The 21,935-nt window shown below is 41.1% G+C and overlaps 1 protein-coding gene across 2 annotated transcripts in view; it reads right to left on the bottom strand.

Moving 5' to 3' along the window:
• Nucleotides 1-275: 275 nt before the first annotated feature.
• The window catches only part of TXLNG (taxilin gamma), a 72,466-nt gene continuing 50,806 nt past the window's right edge, over nt 276-21,935 (bottom strand). For both annotated transcript variants that reach the window (XM_073574072.1, XM_073574068.1), the window contains exons 4-10: nt 16,438-16,608; nt 16,084-16,278; nt 14,865-14,984; nt 12,259-12,333; nt 8,376-8,468; nt 7,941-8,036; nt 276-7,329 (exon numbers count right to left, since the gene is read on the bottom strand). In XM_073574072.1, the coding sequence (XP_073430173.1) occupies nt 6,991-7,329; nt 7,941-8,036; nt 8,376-8,468; nt 12,259-12,333; nt 14,865-14,984; nt 16,084-16,278; nt 16,438-16,608 (1,089 nt within the window). In that variant the 3' untranslated portion in view covers nt 276-6,990. The remainder of the gene's footprint in view (nt 7,330-7,940; nt 8,037-8,375; nt 8,469-12,258; nt 12,334-14,864; nt 14,985-16,083; nt 16,279-16,437; nt 16,609-21,935) is intronic.

Raw genomic sequence — 21,935 nt, 5'->3', positions numbered from 1 at the left:
GAATTATCACAACGTTGGCCTGATTACTGCACGCCTCTGATTCTGCCCTATGAGGCAGGCTTGCTGCTGCAGCATCGGGAAGGCAGCGGGATGGAGAGGTAGCCAGAACTTGGAGTTACCCATGTGTTCCAGTCACCCTCAGTGCAAAGCTTCTAAGGTCAATAGGAAAGCCCTTCTAAGCACTAAGTGTTTGGCCATCTCTCCTAGAGCACAGCTGAGCTGGATGCCATGTCAATAAAAACAAAAAAATTGAACTAGTGGGATAACATGGCAAATTAAATACAAAAGTTGCAAAAGTTTTTAATTTTACAGGCATTAATAAAACATGCACAAGTAAGAGGTCAGCGAAGAGGAAGCTAGAAGTTTCAGATGATTATCTAAAAAGTCTATGACCAGCTTTCTCAACTGGACAGAACAAAAAAGCATCTACCTCCAATAAATGTGGTCATACAATGGGCACAGCTATACTTCTAGACGTAAGGCATTAGTAGATCCGCTTTCTTCCTGACGTTAGGATTTACCAAGACGCCTGTAATTTGGGTTACATTACATGGTTTAAAAGAGAAATCTATTTTATTGTGGACTATAGTCCCATGTGATTTGCAGAACTATTTATACAAAACCATTCATTTTTTTCAATGTACTTGAACTACAGGGAACAAATTATAAATGCAGGATCACAGAGTTTAGCACCAGCTAATGCTGATCTGTCATCAGATTTCACAATACAAACTCTATAGATTATTACATTGATATTAGACCTGATGAGGTTGCTATATATAACTTGGAAATAAATCCATGTCAGAAAGGCTGTGGATTCTTTTTTGAATGAATTTCTGCTCATCTAGCCTGAGTGACAGCTCCTCCGTGTCCCTCCTCTTTGCTGCTGCTGAAATCTCTCAATGCTCAGTGCAAGCTGCAGTTGTAGGGCAATGCGGGCCCAAGACTGAATCTTACTATAGCAGAACTCTTAAAATGCTCATGTTAACATCAGGATTACACAGACATTCTGACATTGATTTTTCACAGTAAATACACCAGTCACTTTAATGCATGATTATGGGCACAGTTGCTTTAAAAGGTCTGACAAGCATTGTCACGGTCATATTTTGCCTGGGGAAGTGAATGTTAACCAGGAACAGATAACATTATTATCTATTTAGGGGCCAGTTGAATATTAGAAAAATGAAAATACACAGTTTGGGTCTTGGCCTTTGCAAGTCACCAATAGTTATATTGGAAAAACTTTCGAAACCTAGATTTTCCTGAGCGTAGTGACGTATGTTATTAATAAGCTACAAAATAAAAAAAATCATCCTAGAAAGTCATTACTCAGAAGAATGTGCTGTACCCTGTTTCCGAAAAGATTCACATTTTTTATGTCAATTTTAGTGGCCATTTATAGCAAATGAGACGCATGATTGAAAACATTGAACATACACAGGCAACACAATATACTGCAACTGGGTGTGGGAAAGAGATAATTAATCATCATAGTGAGGCTGAAGTAATAAAAGTGCAATTAGGTTCACGATACACTGATTAAGGTTGAAGGAAACAAATACAGTAAGCCCTCTTATTATATGATGTATTAGGGTGGTTTCACACAAAGCAAGTTTTATTCTTGCAGTTTTTGAGCCCAAACCAAAAGTGGAGCCTCGAAGAAGGAAAAAGAATGTTTTTTTTTCACTTTTAATACAAAATATATATTGTGTGTCAAAGCCCTTAACCTTTGTTCTCTCAAATCACAGATAAAACTGAGAAATGTAAAGTACTGTGCAAAAAAAAAACATATGTAGGTGTGGAAAAAATGCTGCAAAGTAAGAATATTTTCGAAAATAGAAGGTAATTTGCATTTAATTAATTGATACAAATTGGTGTGCCCAACCTTTGCCTTCAAAACAGCATTAGAAAGGAATCTGTCAGCAAGATTTCACACCCAAACTATTTATATGTACATGTAGCTCTTTCAAAGACTAGTCCAGTAATACCTATACGTGACCGGTCTATTCCTATGTTACTGAGAAATCAGTGTTTGAATTGATTTGAAAATGATAATGTGGATAGAAGCCTCTGTCACACCCAGCTCTATTCCCCACCCAGTGGCTCCACCTCTTGCTTGAACGACAGCCGCTATGCCTTGTGTCTTCAGGCAAAAGAGCCCGTCAGTCAAGCAGGAGAAAGCGGCGCTGGGTGTGGAATAAAGCTGGAGTGACAAAGGCTTCAGGTTTACAGTCTGATTTGCATATCAATTCAAACACTGATTTCTCAGTAACAGAAAAATGGACTGGCCATGTAAAAGGTATTGCTGGACTTCTCTTTGAAAGAGCTAGATGTGTTTGGGTGTGAAATCCTGCAGACAGATTCCGTAAACTGAAATCTGTCAGCAGGACTAACCCTCCTAAGCTTTCTGTATTGGCTTGTAGGTCATAGGAACCCGAATCAAAGGATACCTTGATACCGGTGATCCGATGTCTTATTTGCAGCTGCAGCTCACAACTCTGCTGCATTGCAGCCCTCTCTGCCTGTGAGATGGAAGCTGGATCTGAGAGAAACCTGCAGATGTGTCAGTTATAATCACACACAGCTCTGCAGTGAGATCAGGATTACTTCATGTAATCCCAGACTGCCTTAAAATCATCACCTCTAGGATCCCTTATTTATGTTGAAGATTGTGTCTAATGAACTAGCTGCATAATTGGGGTCGTTGTTCTGCTGGAGAACAAATTTGGAGCCAGATGCCTCATTGATGGTATTGCATGATGGGCAAGTGTCTGCCTGTGTTTCTCAGTAATGGGAAAAATATATGATGCGCACTCAGTTGTCCAGGAGGTGCTGGCCAAACTGGAAAAATCCATTGTAACAAGAGAAAAAGGAATCAGCAGCACTCAAATGCAGGTTTGGTCGCAAAAAGTGACCATATTTATTGCATGTACATTTAGTTATTCACCACAGAAATGAGAAAATCAGGATAAGTGAAGGTTACGTTTCGACTAAGTCTGAGTCTTTTTCAAACCTCAATACAGTAGGATAGTAAAAGTAAAATAAGCAGGCAGGCTTTTCATACAGTGGAACTGGTTACTGTCCCAACAGGGGTTCTTATATATTTGTGTGGCTGGTATGTAGCACACCTTGCGCCTCTCCAGTGATGATCACCATATGTTTTACATGAATTTACAATAAACTGAATTTTTAATAGGTTACTCTGGCAGTTGTCAAAGCATTTTTCTTTGACAACATGCCTTCTGATACAGCCTAATATTTCAAATTTTGACTCATCAGTCCATTTTTCAACACCCCAGTTCCTATGCCATTTTTCAATACCCCAGTTTTGGTGCATAGTTGAGTCGCTTGGCCTTGTTACTATGTTGAAAGTATGTTTTGTATTTTGTTTGCAATGCTTCAATGAAGACTCTTGTCAGACTTCTTAAAACAGAAAGATGGCTGTAGCAGGATCCCACTGATTGCTGCCAGTTCTGAGATGATTTCACTGCTGGAGATTGTGTCTCATCTGCTGCATCAATTTTACTTGCTATCCACTGCGTCTATGGTCCTCAATGTTGCCTATTTCTTTGCATCATCAATACTGAGAAATAAAGGAAGATAGTCATCCATCACTCAATTCCAGGATGACCCCAAACGTACAACTAATGTCATTAATCGCTATCTTCAGTGTAAAGACCAAGGAATCCTAAAAGTGATATGGCTCCTAGAGATCCTGGATCAAGGAGTCTGTCTGGGATTACTTGGAGACAGAAGGATTTATTCGACAAAAGGTTTGGGTTTAGCTCTCAAACATGTTTGGAATAACCTCTCTGCAGAGTTCCTTCAAAACTGTGTGCATGTACACCTAAAACTGATTTAATGCGGTTTTTAAGGCAAAGGGTGGTCACACCAAATATTGATATGATTTAGATTTCTCAAAACAAACTACTAAATACGTCTAAATTGTTTCTTTTTTTTTTTTTCTTCTTTAAAACACCTAGGACAAAAGATCAGTAACTCCTCACACTTCCAACTAAAAGGCCTTAAGCCAGCTACAGGTGGGACTCTAGCGGGTTAATTAAAACTGTCTGATGTAAAAAAGAAAAAAGGTTTTGTCTTAGGAATGAGTTACCGTACTCACCGTCTGCCTCCCAAGTGGATCCAGCACAGGTCACTCCAGTGATTTACATTCTTTCCAGAAGTTGTGACTGTACTATCTGGATATTACAGGACCACTGAAGCCCATGACTGGCTATAGAGGACAGGTGGACTTGAACAGTCAGGTATTTCCCGGATAATGAGCTGTTGATGCCACCTGACCATCCTAGTCAATCATAAACTTCCTCGTTCCTACAACATGCAGATGGATAACCCCTACATAAAATGGAGTGCGCTGGATCCACAGATGTGACTGAAGTAGAGAGTATGCTTCAGTCTGTTATTTTAAAAAGATCCATGCCTGAGGAAAAAAAAAAAAATGTCAGAAGTAGGGCAACTCCATTAACCCCTAAAAATTATAGGATTTCTACAAGAATGCCCGTTTCAAGAATGAGGGCAACTATATAAAACTTCTTTGATTTCAACATGTTTTAGAGTTCCATTAGAAGAAATCTGTAGCCAGAAGAGACTACTACTTTTTAAAAAGTGCACACTTTGTCAATTTACAACCTGGGGCCTAGCTTGGCGCACAATTTAGTAGAGCTCTGTACTTGACAATTGCATTTGCTGCTTCCCTCACTATATTTGACGTCATGATCATCACTTGCCACGTGTAGGAATAATGAATAGGCTCAGGATTTCAACCCAGAAAATACTTGGTAGATGCCAAGCGTACTAAACAGCCAACATCTACATATAGCAGCAGTGATGGAAGCAGAGCCGACAGTGGCGTATAAGGCATGCCGTTGCAAGCACCTATTACAACATTGGTATTGCTTTGCTGTTGCAAGCACCCTTTACAATGTTGGTATTGCTTTTTCTTTTTTTTGCAGTTTCCTCACACTTGGATTTTTTCCTTCACTTTCCAATATTTAAAATTACAACATGTCCTGCAAAGATCAAGCCCTCATACGGCTATGTCCACAGAAAAACAAGTTATGGCTCTTTGAATATGATGAGAGGAAAAAAAATTAAAAAGTTAGCCTTGTCAGAGGCCCCATTAGCTACTTGATCTGGGGTCTTGCGTGGCCAGTTTCTCCTCATTGCATGACCATAATGAGGTAGTATTTGAACATCTACAGCATCTTGAGGACAGGTGACAAATGTCCCTATTACAACAAAGTATTAGAATGCTAGATGCTATCTGCGGCATTAATTTATCTCATATGCCTATTCCATATATTGTGCTTAGTCTCATTCCCATATTGAGTAACATGTTTATAAGAAGCAGTCCAGTTAAGAAAAAAAAAAACTTTTTACATCCCTGCACTTCCCAACTGAGCTCAATCTGCACTCTTTACACATCGTGTGCTTCCCAGCAGTTCAGCCTCCTTTTTGTTTCGTAGATTTCACTATATCACATTGGGCAACTAGAGCCAGTAACATCTTTGCCCACTGTGGTGCAACACAGATTATCCTCCCCTATATCCTCCCTAAAGAAGCGAATATTATGTGCATAGTCAGTGAGATTGAACTGCCATTTCCTACATTATAACTGTGTGACAGATGCTGTCTAATCATCATCAGATACTGCGATAGGATTTTCCGTATCATTCACTGAAGAACACTCCATGCAATTTCATTACACAGGAAATTCTGATCCAAGAGATGATGATCTCCTTAGGAAATCACAAAGCCATGCAATTTTCAGTGGGTCACTGACCTAACGGAAAAGAAGTATACAATAAATTTTAATACAGAAAGTAACAACTACATAAGGTCATACTAGATTAATTATATGTATTGGGGGACTAGTTGCTGAATGAATTAAAAAAATAAAATCACTGAACTGCATCTTATAGTATTTTACTTTCAATGATACCTGGAAGAAGAGCTGTATCTCCACATTCATAGAATTTATTTATCTCCATTAGGAAAATTAAAGGCTAATCCTGTTAAGCTCTCACTTATCAGATAAGCAGCCAAAATGCTGCAACAGCTACCGATAACCCCTAAAAATATATTTCATTAACAATTTCACTTTTTTTTTTTACATGCCAAAAATAATCTGGCAATTATCAATTAAATATATCAATATCTCCTTTAACTGTGTATAATAGAAATGGCAAAATAGGAATGAATGAAGCATCCAAGTGACAGCAGGACCTTCAAAACAGTGAAATGAAGAGGTGACACTTGGGAGCGCCATGAAAGTCACTTGAGGCTACCTAATAATTTAGCAATTGCACATTTAAGGATACGAGATGGGGATGGTTACAGCCATGATTACAAATTTTATGCCGCCATTTTATAAATCCATCTCCTAAAAAAGGCAGATGCATGCAAAAAAACATGATATACGGTAGATCTTGGACATCTGAAATATTAACGATAATATACCCATGTAGAGCATTGATAATTAAACACAAGAAAGTATCACTTTCTAACAAATGGATGTCAATTTCTAGAAAGTTTTTTCCCCGTTATCTAAAAACTACGTTTGTGCGAACAATATCATCTTTTCTGATCTTTAGTCTTTCATGAAATTATATAGATGGAAAAGACAAGACAATACCTGGTATTCCTATCCTGAATTTGTCACCTACATGGCATGCCGGGGTCTGGAACATGCACTCCCCCATTATAGAGCACGTACAATGAAACGGAGACAGATGTCAAGCATGAATGTGACAAAAATTCTATTACACTCTGTGAAATTGCTAGGAAGCTTTATGTACCACTTGTATTCCAGTAGTCCTAAGAAAATACAGATATGGTAGAAAAAAGTAAGAAATTTGTCACCACAAAACAAAGTTACCACCAACAAATTTATACACAAAAAATATATATGTATATTTTCCATATATACATGTTTGTGTATCTGTATATTAAAGTAATGCCTGCATGTTAGCCTACAGAATCAATGCCAGAAGGTGGCCCCGTTGAAAGAGTTTCTTGCACAAGAATCTGTTCCTCGGACAACGAGTGCTGAGCGTCGGGCTGAATTCCAGAATCTTTTCCCTCTGTGATTACATTCATTCCCTCGGACGATTCCTCTGCCGAGTTCGTCTCTAATGAGTCTCCATTTGCCACATCGTCGTCATCGTCTAGTACGGTAACCTGATCTTGAAGAACCTCTATCTTCTTGTTGAGCTCATTGCGCTCAGTCTGGAGGGCCCGACAAAGCTTCTCCAGGCGGTCAAGCTTGATATGCAGTGCTTTGTGCTCCTTATCCCTAACAGTTTTCTGAAGAGGAAAGGAGTTAAAAGAAAACTCTGAATTACTGTAACACTAGTAGCCCTCTCTCATCCACAGAAAGGAACTTTTAGCACGTAATGTATGCATGCAGCACAAGACTGGGCTCTAATATGCACTTTTTCACTATGATCCTAGAAGGATCGGTGAAGAATAGCAGAAAATTCAGTTTCAAAGTGAAGCCAATGACAAGCGCCAACATGACAACTCACTTTTCTATACAGCAAAATAAGACCATACGTCAAAACTGATCACTCCTCAGAGGAAGAGTTTCACAAATAGATCCTGCAGTAAAACAATTAGCAACCAATGCTAATAACACCCTACACATTAAATATTGGCCAAACACATTTCCAAGGGGCCATTTAATATGATGGAAGAGGTTTGATATGCCATTGATATCGGGAGAGAAAGAATGATCAGGCACGCTGAATTTCAATATGCCCAAGCCTTCTATTCTCATAGTAGATAAGCTGCCACTAGGTGTGCCTGGCAGTAACTTACTCACCCCTCCTTAGTGAAACACGCCAAATTAAACGCACATGTATATGGTGGAGGGCTCAATTCCGTTCCCCAATAAGATTTGTAAAAACTAATCTTACCTCCTCAGCCATCTGTAGTAGGGCTTTATTATTATTTTCCCACTTAGTCCGCCAGACAACGGTTTCTTTTTCCAACTTTTTTATTTTCTTGGTCATCTAGGGAAAGAGAGCTTTATAATTAACAACATTTTGAAAAGTTAGATCTTTTCAGTTCAACTGCACTATCCAAGACCCGAATGCTTCCAAAAACCAAAGTGCTTTTCCCTAACCAAAATGATTAAAGCCATAAAGTCCAACAATTTACTTGAATTCCACATGGAAGTCGTACGGTAGGCACGTTTCAGTCCATAAGACGTGGCAGGACCATTTTTCAGGTCACCTACTGAACAGACCGTTAAACCCCAGTTTGGTAATTTAGCGCTTGATGCATACAGCTTGGTGAGAAAGAGGGTAGCGTTTTGTTTACTTCGATTAATAGCAAGTATTGAAACCAACCTTCTCCATTTCTTGACGAAACGTTGTGAAAAGCTCGTTGCTTTTCGCCATTGTGGTCTGAAATTCCTCAAACTTGTCCATGTAAAGAGACAGCTAAATAGAAACAGATTGTTAAGTGGCGATAAATCTTATTATAGAACCTAGAAAAATCCCACAAGTGATGACTGGCAATTTTGTTTTGTGTTATGTATGAGGAACCTTTTGATGGAGACCAGACTCCGCCTCATCTATTCAGCGTTATGATACCATACGCACAGGCAGATTAGGTTTTATTTAGTTTACTTATAGACCATCATCATCATCATTGTCCCCATCAGGACTCACACCCTAAATTTCTTATGTCCACCGTATTACGGGCCACAGGCATCTACTTATTAGTGATCGAGATTACTGCTAGGCTGTACAAAAGGAAATTATGAAAATCAGGTACGTATGCTAAAATATCCTACGCAAAAGCAGAACAATGTAAAGCTGACATGGTGACAAGCAATATGACGCAGACTTGTGGAGGCCACAGACGCAATGGACTGGGAATTTAACAGAGCAGTTCTGATTTATAAATTATGAGTTTCTTATATAGCGCCATCAAATTCCACAGCTTTACAGACATTATCATCACTGTCCCCGATGGGGCTCGCAATCTAAATTCCCTATTAGTATGTCTTTGGAGTGAGGGAGGAAACCTACGCAAACACGGGGAGAACATACAAAGTCCTGGCAGATGGTGTCCCTGTTGGAATTTGAACCCAGGATCCCAGCGCTGTAGTGCTAACCATTTAGTCATTGTGCTGCCCAATGTTCTCTCGTTGGTAAAAATCACTTTTTGTAGGTGAGCATGCGGTTAATGAGAAGAACCCATTCTGAAGTGTGCACAGTGGGCTGACATTTTTAGCAGTTGCCTTCTTGGCATAGTGCAGAATTTCTGCTTAGCTGACATGGTCCTAAAGTAAGGTGAATCTGTTCTATACCAATGATTTTGACCTCTGAACATATGTGCCAGGCTTGCATATAGCCCAATGCTTTTGTTTCAGTTCCAATAAATCGTATGGAACATAAGGGACTTCCAATGACTTTCCGTTTTCAAATAAGCCTTCTACTGGGAAATGCAGGGCAAAGCCACCGGGTAATTGTGGTGCAGCTTTCTGACCACAACCAAGATAATGCATCTGACAGGAGCACTCAACAGAAAATATCATTGGGCACGAACAAACCAAAAGGACAAGCTTTCTTTGGCCTTTTTAGTCACTCATCAAGAAGGTCAACAGAAAAAAAAACTATATATAAAAATCTCAGCAATGCTTCCCTCTCCTACTATCATTTCATTCTAATATATTGCAACCATCACTAAAAAATACCCACTACTGATTCTGGCTTCAAAACCACTAGCTACAGACGGAGCCTTCTACCACCGCTATCTGCAACAGAGGCCGACGGACAGCATATGGACACCTTTGTCATAGAAAAATGATTTTTACAAATGTTATTGGTTACCTTTAATAACATTGCACAAAGTGTCAGTCTGCAACCTTCATTCATTTGCAAACCAGCTGCAATCTGATCTAAGCTTCAGTTATTGGCTTATGGAAATCTCTCTCCTAATAATATAGATGTGAGGTCTGTGCGTATCCAATGAGCTGCTGGCTTCATCATCTCATATAGCAGCACAGCTTTACATGCTTTTTTCCTTGTCCACATTGTGGAGATTTGTGTACAATCCCTTCTACATTGCCATCTCTGAGGGAAGGGCAGTAGTGAGAGATCAGAACCGAGTAGGAGTACTTATGGTAGGTACTTAATCTTTATTTTTATATAGCAATAACATATTCCGCAGCGCTTTACAGTTTGCACACATTATCACTGTCCCTGATGGGGCTCACAATCTAAATTCCCTATCAGCATGTCTTTGGAGTGTGGGAGGGAACCGGAGAACCCGGAGGAAACCCACGCAAACACAGGGAGAACATACAAACTCCTTTCAGATGTTTTCCTTGGTGGGATTCGAACCCAGGACTCCAGAGCAGCAAGGCTGCAGTGCTAGCCACTGAGCCACTGCTATGTAAGCAACTTTCAAAATAGTTTTCATTAAAAATGTTGTTTTCCCATTTTGATGATGCAAGTATGTAATAAAAAAAAAAAAAATTGTGCACAGCTTCTAAGCTGGGATGTATGTAAACTAAAAATGAAAGAATGCAGAAGGAGAGTTAAGCCCCCGTTACACACTGCGATATCGCTAGCAATATCGCTGTAAAGTCACCGATTTTGTGACGTTGCAGCGATATTGCTAGCGATATCGCTGCATGTGATACTTACCTCCGACCGGCTCCCCCGCTGGTTATCGCTGATCGCGCGAGAAGCTGCTGGACCAATCCTCGTCGGTCACTTCCTGCGGCGCCGACGAGCGACGCGTGGAGCCGGGCGGGAGGACGCAGGATCGCCTCGTCTGACAGGTAAGTAGCGACCCCCGTCCCCAGCGATGTCGCTGGTGAGATCTGCCTGAGTGGCAGCTCACTAGCGACCACCTAGCGATTCACCAGCGATCCTGATCGCGTCATATCGCTGGTCGGGATCGCTGGTGAGTCGCTAGGTGTAACGGTACCCTAAGACCTATGATCTCTGCAAGATTTTTGCTGGAGCAGACAAAATCTTGAAGACTAAAACATTGTGGACCAAGTCTATTCTCTGCTTACATTTTAGCTGTAGTGTTCCATTGAGAAAAAGTTCACAATAAGGGTATGTGCACACAATCCATGAACGCTGCGTATTTGTGTAGCGCCCAGATGTTGCAGCATAGTCCACTAAGCATGCACAGACGCCTTCGGATCACCGGTGGAGACGGACATGTAGCGCGTCTCTCCAGACCGCAGCAGGTCTAGTTGTCTTGCAGAGACGCAAGCCTCCATCAGATAAATTTCACCCATACAATGTATTGGACGCGGTGAATCCGCACGGTTCATTGAACAAAGCGCTGACGGCTTTTGAAGCAGGTATTGAATCCGCATGTGGACACAGCGAACATACGCTGCGTCCAAAGCACTGCCAATTCCTAACAAACAGTCTAACTGATCACACTAAAAAAAAATCCTAGTTAACCTTTCATAGATGGGTCTGCGCAACCATTTTGTGATGTCACTATAAAAAGAAACCTCAATCACAAAAAAGGGGGATTTATCTTAATGAGAGTGTCATATCATGTCTTGATCAAAAGTCCAATGGAGTAAGATGAGCCTAGCTAATTATGAGGCTTCTTAAAGGGATCTGTCACAAAGTTTTTACTATGTAATCAGAGAGGCACACAATATAGAGGATGAGATCTTGATTCCAGCGCTGTGTCACTTATTGAGCTAGTTAGTGTAGTTTTGATAAAATCACTCTTAAATCGGCAGCAAAATATCTTTAGAGGACTAGTAAACCTGGTGCCATGTAGTCCAGCACATTCATCATCTCTGTATCGCCCCGCCCCCACCACTGATTGGCAGCTTTCTGTGTACAGCGTAAATAGACAGAAAGCAGCCAATCAGTGATGGGGGCGGGGTTATACAGAGCTCAATATTCAGTGAACTGCTGGATCTGCAGCAGAGAAAACAGCAATTGTATCCAAATGATATCAAGTAGCCCATAGGGGACACATTGCTGCAATCAGGGTCTATGCAACTACATTATGCTGCTCACAGGTGGGGTAGCAAAAAGCTGATGACAGATTCCCTTTACTCAATCTTGTGCATGAGCCACTGTCTGAAATCTAACCAGCTATGAGCTAAAGCAGATTTCTATAATGTCTTTCTTTTTGGCAATAATTCTAATGAACTGTCAGGTCATGCTTGCCCAGGTCTCATCCTGCTAATCACAAGAGATAATTATTTAGCCACCTTACTCTTTTACATACCTGCTGCTTTAGTTGACTTTCTTGTTGCTTCAGCTCCTCAAATTTTTGTTTGGTTTCCGTGGCCTCATTTAACAACTAAAAAGTAATAGAAGTCATTTATTGGTGCAACGTGCCAGGAATCAAGACTGTATTCAACCTGCTTGGCTTTCCCACATATATTAAGTTACTGCTCATAAAGAAAAACACTATATCCTATTCCAGAAGAAAGAACATGATGGTGAATATAGGGCCGATTACTTCTGAAACATCCTGCATTTTAGAGAAACATAGAAGTCAGATTTAGACCATAGAGGAGCCCAGCATATGTTACACACCGACAATACTTTTCACAGTAAATTTCAGATACACACAAATATAAAACTGCCATAGGTACTAAAGCAACAAGTATCTTTTAGGGGACAAAACCCCATATACAAACATAACTTTCTGGTGGCAGTTCGACTTAGCTACAGTGGCTTGCAAAAGTATTCACCCCCTTGGCTTTTTACCTATTTTGTTACATAACATGTGTTTAAATATTTTTGCAATCCGATTTTTGTGTGATGCATCAGCATTAAATAGTCTACGTTGATGAAGTGAGAAAAAATATAGGCATAAATTAAGCTTCTGGGATCAAATAACTAAAAATTGAAATGTGCATGTGTATTCAACCCTTTTGCGATGAAGCCCCTAAAAATTTATGGTGCAATCAATTATCGTCATAAATCACATGCTTTATCAAAGGAAGTCCACCAGTGTGCAGTCTAAGGGTCACATGTCTGTCAGTATACACACACCTTTTCTGAGGCTGCAATACCATTACGAGGCACCACTAACCAAACAACACCATGAAGACAAAGGAGATCTCCAAACAAGTCAGGGTCAAAGTTGTTGAGAACTACAAGAACATGGTACCACAACAAACCTGCCAATAGAGGGCCCCCCACCAAAACGCTCATCCTATGCAAGGAGGACATTAATCAAAGAGGCAGCAGAAAGACCAAAGGTAAACCTGAAGGAGCTGCAAAGATCCCAAGCAGAGACTGGATTATCTGTCAATATGACCACAATAAGCCATACACTCCATAGAGGTGGATTTACTGAAACGTGCACAGAAAAAATAATTTACTTACACACAAAAATTGTAAGGCTCATTTTTCAGTGTGCCAAAGACATATGGGAGACACCCCAAATGCATGGGAAAAGGTGCTGTGGTGGCCAGATGAGACCACAGTTGAACTTTTTGACTACCAAAGCACATGCCATGTCTAGCTCCAAACCAATACAGCTCATCACTCCAAGAACACCATCCCCACAGCGAAACACGGTGGTGGCAGAATCATGCTGTGAGGATGTTTTTCGGCAGCAAAGAAAATGGTCCGAGTCAAGGGAAAAATGGATGATGCGAAATACAGGGATATTCTTGAGCAAAACAAGTTTCAGTCTGTTAGTTATTAAAGCCTGGAACAAAGGTTCACCTTTTAACAAGACAATGATCCAAAGCATACTGCTAAAGCAACACTCGAGTGGGTTTGAGGGGAAATGTGTAAATGTTTTGGAGTGGCATAGTCAAAGTCCAGACCTTATTCCAATTGAGAACTGTGGTCAGACTTGAAGATTGCTGTTCACCAGAGGAAACCATCTAACTTGAAGGAGTTGGGGCAGTTTTGCCAATGGGCAAAAATCCCAGTGGAAAGATGTGGAATGCTCATAGAAACTTATCCAAAGGGGAGTGAATAGTTATGCGCAGGGAAGTTTTCAGTTATTTTGTCCTATTTGCTTCACAAAAAAAGAAAGACAAATGTTCGCAATTGTAGGCATGTTCTTTAGATGAATTGATGCATACCCAAAAAAACAAAAACAATCAAGAGGGTGAATACTTTTGCAAGCCACTGTATATGAGGTCCCAATGTCAGGAATTACTCTAGTTCTCTGTTGTAAAATTTGCTCATTGTCTCCCCATTGCATGTGATTGACAGATCCACCTTGATGCAAAGTCACTGTTTCCATTCAGATTCATGCATGGTACTCTCTTTGCTGGGCAACAGTCTCACCAATGTACATGCATGGACGGAATGCACAACACAGTAGACAATCATAGAAGAGGAATCAAAGCACTAGAGTCAAACTGCAGTCAGAAAGGTTTGTTTGCAGAATGACTTGCTTTCAAAGGCTTGTCTGGGCTTCGAGCAAAGGTCTGTATGTGGATGCAGGGTAAACATTGAGTGGTTAGGTTTCTGCGATGCCGGGCTGTCATGTGAATTCAAGTATGCGATGTGCATACTCTCGGCCACAATCCAACTAGACGTTTGTGGCCTCACTCAATCGACATTAATTGAGTGAGGCAGCACACACCTAGTCGGAATGTGGTCTGGAGTATGTCACATCACTGCTCACTCCCGGCGATGGAGAATCCCGAAAGCGCACAATGTGCATGCTGTGAATAATATCGGCATGGATATCTGTGTCTAAACATTATCCTCAGATGGCCACAGCATCCCACCCACAGAAATTCAGTCCAGAGATCAGATCATCATAGAATGTATATTACTATGCTAATTTCTAGGAGAAAACAATGCAAGATGTCCAAGATCCATGTACATAAACTGCGTAGTCTTTGCACTTACAAATTCTCTTTCTCGCTGGTGACGTTCCTCGGCTTCCTTCATAAGCTGAGTTATCCGCTGAAGTTTTGCATCGATTAGCTGCTGTCGTAGCTCCTTATGCTTGAAAACTTTGTCAATGTGCTAGAAAAAATAAAACCACAAAGTTTTGTCATTATAATCTTCCATGCTCTGAAAAAGAAAAAACGTACCTACACTTACATCATGGGGAATTGCAGTCATTTTGCCAGGAAGATATGGCTGTGTAGATTTTCAGTTAATAAATGCATACATGAAAGGTAAGCTAACATCAGTCTCACAGCTCATTCCCAGGAATCTCACATGGAGGTAGCGACTACACGTAAATGTTAGCCGAACATGTCAATTCCAGTTGCCATCCCTCCTCGGGAAAAAAAAGATTGGACATGTTGGATTTCAATACGCACAAATCATTTGTTCCCAGGGGGAATAAGAAGAGATGAGAGGTCTGTAGGCCAAATCCAAATTGTAGGCCAAATCCTATGTATGGCTGGCTTCAAGAAGAGACGAATAACACGATTTGCAGTACCCTGCCACAAAGGCTCCAACAAGATCGAAGTCCCATGAATCGCCTCCTTCCTGCTCGCAACCCCGGCTGATCTTAATTAGATGGCCTGGTGAGACATCATCATTACGGCGTGACATACACATCAGACCAATTTATGAAAAGGAGGGCCAGGGTTCCCGGCAGGTAAGAGGCGGTTCACAGGGTTCCCATCCAGCGCCCACAGAATACTAAAGTGGCCTCCGGACCAGGGTTCAGCAAATTCATCTGCTCATCTCTAGTTTCAAACCATGTAGAATTGTAGAAGATCCTGGTATGCCTAGGGGAGATCATCACACAGAGGTCAGGGAAAGCAAAAATCCAATGTACGTCAGATCTTTGGTTTCTCCTCAAATAGAGAAGCAACATATGTATCCCCTCATATGACAATGGAGCAGCTAGACGTGCATTACCTGGCATAAGTAGATATTATACTGTATAGTGCACAGATTTGCTGCAGAAACTTCTTCACCTGAATGCAAAAATTCTTGCAGCCAAAATAGAACAGATTTGCTGTCGCAGAAGTTTCTTCAACAAATCTGGAGCCTCTAAATATACCGTAACCTTCATATTATGGACTAAAACTGTGGCTGCAACTAGGGGATTATTAATATCATCTCTTTACTGGATAAATTGTCTTTTCTTGCTAAATAAAAGTACCTCTTCACGCAGTGCATACTGTTCAATAAGTTTCTTTAACTTATCTCCCAGTTCTACATTCTCCTGGCGGAGTTTCGCATTGTAGACATCATGTTGCTCCATCTGTGCTTGGATTTCATTCAGGGTCATCTGGAAATGTGCCGTGGCCTCTTTGCGCTCCTCCTCATATTCACGTGCTTGATGCAGATTGTCTTCCTGTGTTACAAAAACAGTTTACGTTAGTGGACCCGCTTTCCAGCACACAAATTAAACATGTAGGACATCAGTATGAGAGCTGCAACTTATGTCCTGAAGATGGACAATCTTATAAAGTGCCGCGAGCTGCATCATCTTTGCCCTTAGCCTGAAGCTGACCTTTAATGTCTTGTTGTGCCTCTGCAGCTCTCGGCACAGGGACTCCAGCTTGCTTCGTGCTAGAATGGCTTTGCTGTGCTCGCTCTGAAGGTGAACTTTTTCTTTGATCACTTGCGACTGCTTCTTCTGCAAAAGTTTCATCTGTTTTTGAAAATTCCGGCTTTCTTCCAGCTAAAATCAGATGTGAAAAAGGTTCCAGGCTTGTTACAGAGATAGCACACAGCGATTTTGTAACATTCATGCTGCAGCATGAAATGCTACAGAAGAAAAATATCTGCAGAGTCTAAATCCAGTGCAAATCAGGCTCCGTGACAGTTTAGCCTCTGCACACTGACGCCAGTGTACTTCATAATACAAACTATCAAGTGGTTCCCAGAAAGAGGGCAGCCTTAAAGGGAATCTGTACCATGCTTTTGCTACTCCACCTGAGACCAGCATTATGTAGGGACAGAGTTCTCGATTCCAGCGATGTGTCACTTACGTTACTGGGTTTTGATTTTCATTAAACACTACTTTCTCTCATGCAGATCTAGCAGTTCTCAGATTGCTGAGCTCTGCATAACCCGCCCACATCACCGACTGGTAGCCTTCTGCCCATATACAGTGCATACCCACTGCCCACCACTGAAAGCTTTCTGCCCATACACAGTGTATAACCACTGCCCACCACTGACAGATTTCTGCCCATATACAGTGCATAACCACTGCCCACCACTGACCGCTTTCTGCCCATCCACAGTGTATAACCACTGCCCACCACTGACAGCTTTCTGCCCATCCACAGTGTATAACCACTGCCCACCACTGACAGCTTTCTGCCCATATACAGTGTATAACCACTGCCCACCAATGACAGCTTTCTGCCCATACACAGTGTATAACCACTGCCCACCACTGACAGATTTCTGCCCATATACAGTGCATAACCACTGCCCACCACTGACCGGTTTCTGCCCATACACATTGTATAACCACTGCCCACCACTGACAGCTTTCTGCCCATCCACAGTGTATAACCACTGCCCACCAATGACAGCTTTCTGCCCATACACAGTGTATAACCACTGACCACCGAAAGCTTTCTGCCCATACACAGTGTATAACCACTGCCCACCGAAAGCTTTCTGCCCATACACAGTGTATAACCACTGCCCACCACTGACAGCTTTCTGCCCATACACAGTGTATAACCACTGCCCACCACTGACAGATTTCTGCCCATATACAGTGCATAACCACTGCCCACCACTGACAACTTTCTGCCCATATACAGTGTATAACCACTGCCCACCACTGACAACTTTCTGCCCATATACAGTGCATAACCACTGCCCACCACTGACAGCTTTCTGCCCATATACAGTGTATAACCACTGCCCACCACTGACAACTTTCTGCCCATATACAGTGCATAACCACTGCCCACCACTGACAGCTTTCTGCCCATATACAGTGTATAACCACTGCCCACCACTGACAGCTTTCTGCCCATAACCACTGCCCACCACTGACAACTTTCTGCCCATATACAGTGTATAACCACTGCCCACCACTGACAGCTTTCTGCCCATATACAGTGTATAACCACTGCCCACCACTGACAACTTTCTGCCCATATACAGTGTATAACCACTGCCCACCACTGACAGCTTTCTGCCCATATACAGTGTATAACCACTGCCCACCACTGACAGCTTTCTGCCCATATACAGTGTATAACCACTGCCCACCACTGACAACTTTCTGCCCATATACAGTGTATAACCACTGCCCACCACTGACAGCTTTCTGCCCATATACAGTGTATAACCACTGCCCACATACAGTGTACAACCATTGTCCACCACCGACATTTTTATGCCCATATACAGTGTACACAGAAAAAGGCTGATCAGTAGTGGGCCATGCTTATACAGAGCTACTGATTATGGCAGTAGATTTACTAGTCCTCTTACGATAAATGCACTGGTTTATAATCAGAAGATTATCAAAACTAAAGCAAGCAGCTCAGTAAATGATACATCACGGAAATCAGGGTCTCTGTTTCTACATTATTCTACTCTCAGATTATGTAGTAAAAATCCAATAACAGATTCCATTTAAAGGGAAGCCATCATCAGAAAATGACCTATTTGTTTAACACCTTAATGACCAGAGGTATTTTTGGTTTCACATTTTCATTTTTTGCTACTCTTCTTCCCAGAGCCATAACTTTTATTTTTTGGTCAAAGTAGCAATGTGAGGGCTTGTTTTTTGCGGGAAGAGTTGTACTTTTGAACAACACCATTGGTTTTACCATGTCATGTACTCGAAAATGGGAAAGAAATTCCAAGTGCGGTAAAATTGCAAAAAAAAAAAAAAAAAGTGAAATTCCAGGGTTTTTTTTCCACCATGTTCACTAAATGCTAAAACTGATCTACCATTATGATTCTCCAGGTCATTATGAGTTCATAGACACCAAACATGTCTAGGTTCTTTTTTTGTTTAAGTGGTGAAAAAAAATTCAAAAATTTGTTTAAAAAAAATTTGTGTTATTTTCCGATACTCGGAGTCGGAGCGTCTCCAATTTTTGTGATCTCTGGTTGGGTGAAAGCTTATTTTTTGGGTGCCGGGCTGACGTTTTTACTTAAAGCATTTTGGTGCACATATGATCTTTAGATTGGCAGTTACTGCATTTTAATGTATTGCAATTTTTTTTCTCGTTACACCGTTTAGTAATTTTTTTTTTTAAATCGATAGATCGGACAGTTCTGAATGCGGAGATAGAGAATGTGTGTATGTTTGATTTTTTTTATTGTTTTATTTTGAATGGGGCGAAAGGGGGGGGTGATTTAAACTTATTTTTTTATTAATATTTACATTTTTTTTTTTTTTTAACTTTTGGCATGCTTCAATAGTCTCCATGGGAGACTAGAAACTGCCATGATCTTATCGGCTCTGCTACATATAGGCGATGATTAAATTGCCTGAATGTAACAGAAATGCTCACTTGCTTTGAGCACCAACCACCAGGCGACGCTCATAGCAATCCGGCATTGAGAACCATAGCGGTCTGAAGGAGACCTCTGGTTGTCATGACGACCCATCGGTGACCTGCGATCACGTGATGAGGGTCACTGATTGCTGGAATCGCATGTTAAATGCCGCTGTCAGTTTGACAGCGGCATTTAACAGGTTAATAGCCGCAGGTGGATCGCATTCCACCAGCGGCTGTTTCGGGCACGTCAGCTGTTCAAAACAGCCTACATGTCCCGGGAAACATGTGGGCTCACTGCAAGAGCCCAAATCAAAGGGAGGGGAGTCCGACATCGGCGTACTGTTTATTACACCTGACGTCAGCAAGGGGTTAAAGCAGATTTCTGTACATGTATTTTTTTTCTTTTTTTAATATAAATATTAAAATGCCAAAAAGTACAGTGAAGGAAATAATTATTTGATCCCTTTATTTACATTTTCAGTGAGAAATAAGTATTTGATCCCCTACCAACCATTAATAGTTCTGGCTCCTACCGACCAGTTAGACGCTTCTAATCAACTCATTACCATTATTAAAGACAGCTGTCTTACATAGTCACCTTTATAAAAGACTCCTGTCCATAGACTCCATTAATCAGTCAGACTCTACCCTCTACAACATGGGCAACACCAATGAGCTTTATAAGGATGTCAGGGACAAGATCATAGACCTGCACAAAGCTGGAATGGGCAACAAAACCATAAGCAAAACGTAGGGTGAGAAGGAGACAACTGTTGGTGCAATAATGAAACCTACAAAAATTACTCCCACAAACAAAAATTACAAAACCAAATATTTTATTGAAACAATAACAAGACATAAAAAGAAAAAAATCCAATGGTAAATATTATCAATAATTAGTCCCAAATAATAAAATGATCAATCTCAAAATTATACAAGTAGCTGAATACATCTCATAAACCCATGTGGAAAAGGGACAGAAACAACACAATCAATTGGATACCAAAAAAATATAGAAACAGATTTCCACAGATCACTATATCACAGCCTAAAAACTTGTAAGTGAAGAATTAAAAATACATAATAAAGCAAATGACTACCTTAATAGTGGTTATACCATAAACACAATAGGTCAAAACAATATATGGTACCCTATAAAGTGACAGTGCATTAACTACTACCTATAAAGTGCATATGACATGAGGATAATAAATGAGTCACTGCAAAAGTATGTGTCACATCAAGATTAAGTGCATGTGCTGAAAGGTGACAGTGCATTCATAGACCCAAATCCACACAGCATACAGAACAATAAGAATCTACAACCCCAATTGATTGCTCCAAGTACGCAATTTGTTAAGGCTAATGCTCAATTATATAGGAGCAAAAAACTGAGGCAGAGAAACAGATAACGATGTTCATGAGATGGCATGCATGGACATGTATTTACCTACACACACTCTTTTACGCATGTTTCTCACAAAATGCTTCCTCAGAAAGGGTTAGTTGGTGCAACAGTAAGAAAATGGAAGAAATACAAAATGACTGTCAATCGATATCAATCTGGGGCACCATGCAAAATCTCACCTCATGGGCTATCATGAGAAAGGTGAGAGATCAGCCTAAAACTACACGGGGAGAACTTGTTAATGATTTCAAGGCAGCTGGTACCAGAGTCACCAAGAAAACCGTTGGTAACTCATTACGCCGCAAAAGTTTAAAATCCTACAGTGCCCGCAAGGTCCCCTTGCTCAAGAAGGCACACGTGCAGGCCCATCTGTACCTTGCCAATGAACACTTGGATGATTCTGTGAGAGATTGGGAGAAGGTGCTGTGGTCAGATGAGACAAAAATTGAGCTCTTTGGCATTAACTCAACTTGCTGTGTTTGGAGGAAGAGAAATGCTGACCGACTCAAAGAACACCATCCCCACTGTCAAGCATGGAGGTGGAAACGTTATGTTTTGGGAAAGTTTCTCTGCTAAGGGCACAGGACTACTTCATCGCATCAATGGGAAAATGGATGGAGCCATGTACCATAAAATCCTGAGTGATTATCACCTTCCTTATGCCAAGCCAAAAAAAATGGGTTGTGGCTGGGTCTTCCAGCAAGACAATGACCCAAAACATACAGCCAAGACCACAAAGGAGTGGCTCAAAAAGAAGCACATTAAGGTCATGGAGTGGCCTAGCCAGTCTGCAGACCTTAATCCAATAGAAAACTTATGGACAGAGTCAAAGCTCAGAGTTGCCAAGTGACAGCCTCAAAATCTTAAGGATAGGTTTCCACGGTCAGGATTTTCTGCGGATTGGACCCTGCGTACATCCGCAGCGTCCAGATGTTACAGCATAGTGGAGGGGATTTTATGAAATCCCATCTCCACTATGTGTACAAAGATGCAGGTGGCAGACCCACATAAATGCACATGCGACGTGTCTTTATAGACCGCAGCATGACTATCTTGCGGAGACGCACGGTCTCCGCAAGATAAATAACACCGCTCTATGTATAGGATGCGGTG

The sequence above is a fragment of the Dendrobates tinctorius genome, unplaced genomic scaffold (assembly GCF_039654945.1).
Source record: "Dendrobates tinctorius isolate UK_male_01 unplaced genomic scaffold, ASM3965494v1 ptg000007l, whole genome shotgun sequence".
NCBI lineage: Eukaryota > Metazoa > Chordata > Amphibia > Anura > Dendrobatidae > Dendrobates > Dendrobates tinctorius.
This window is presented reverse-complemented; position numbering and strand designations above follow the sequence as displayed.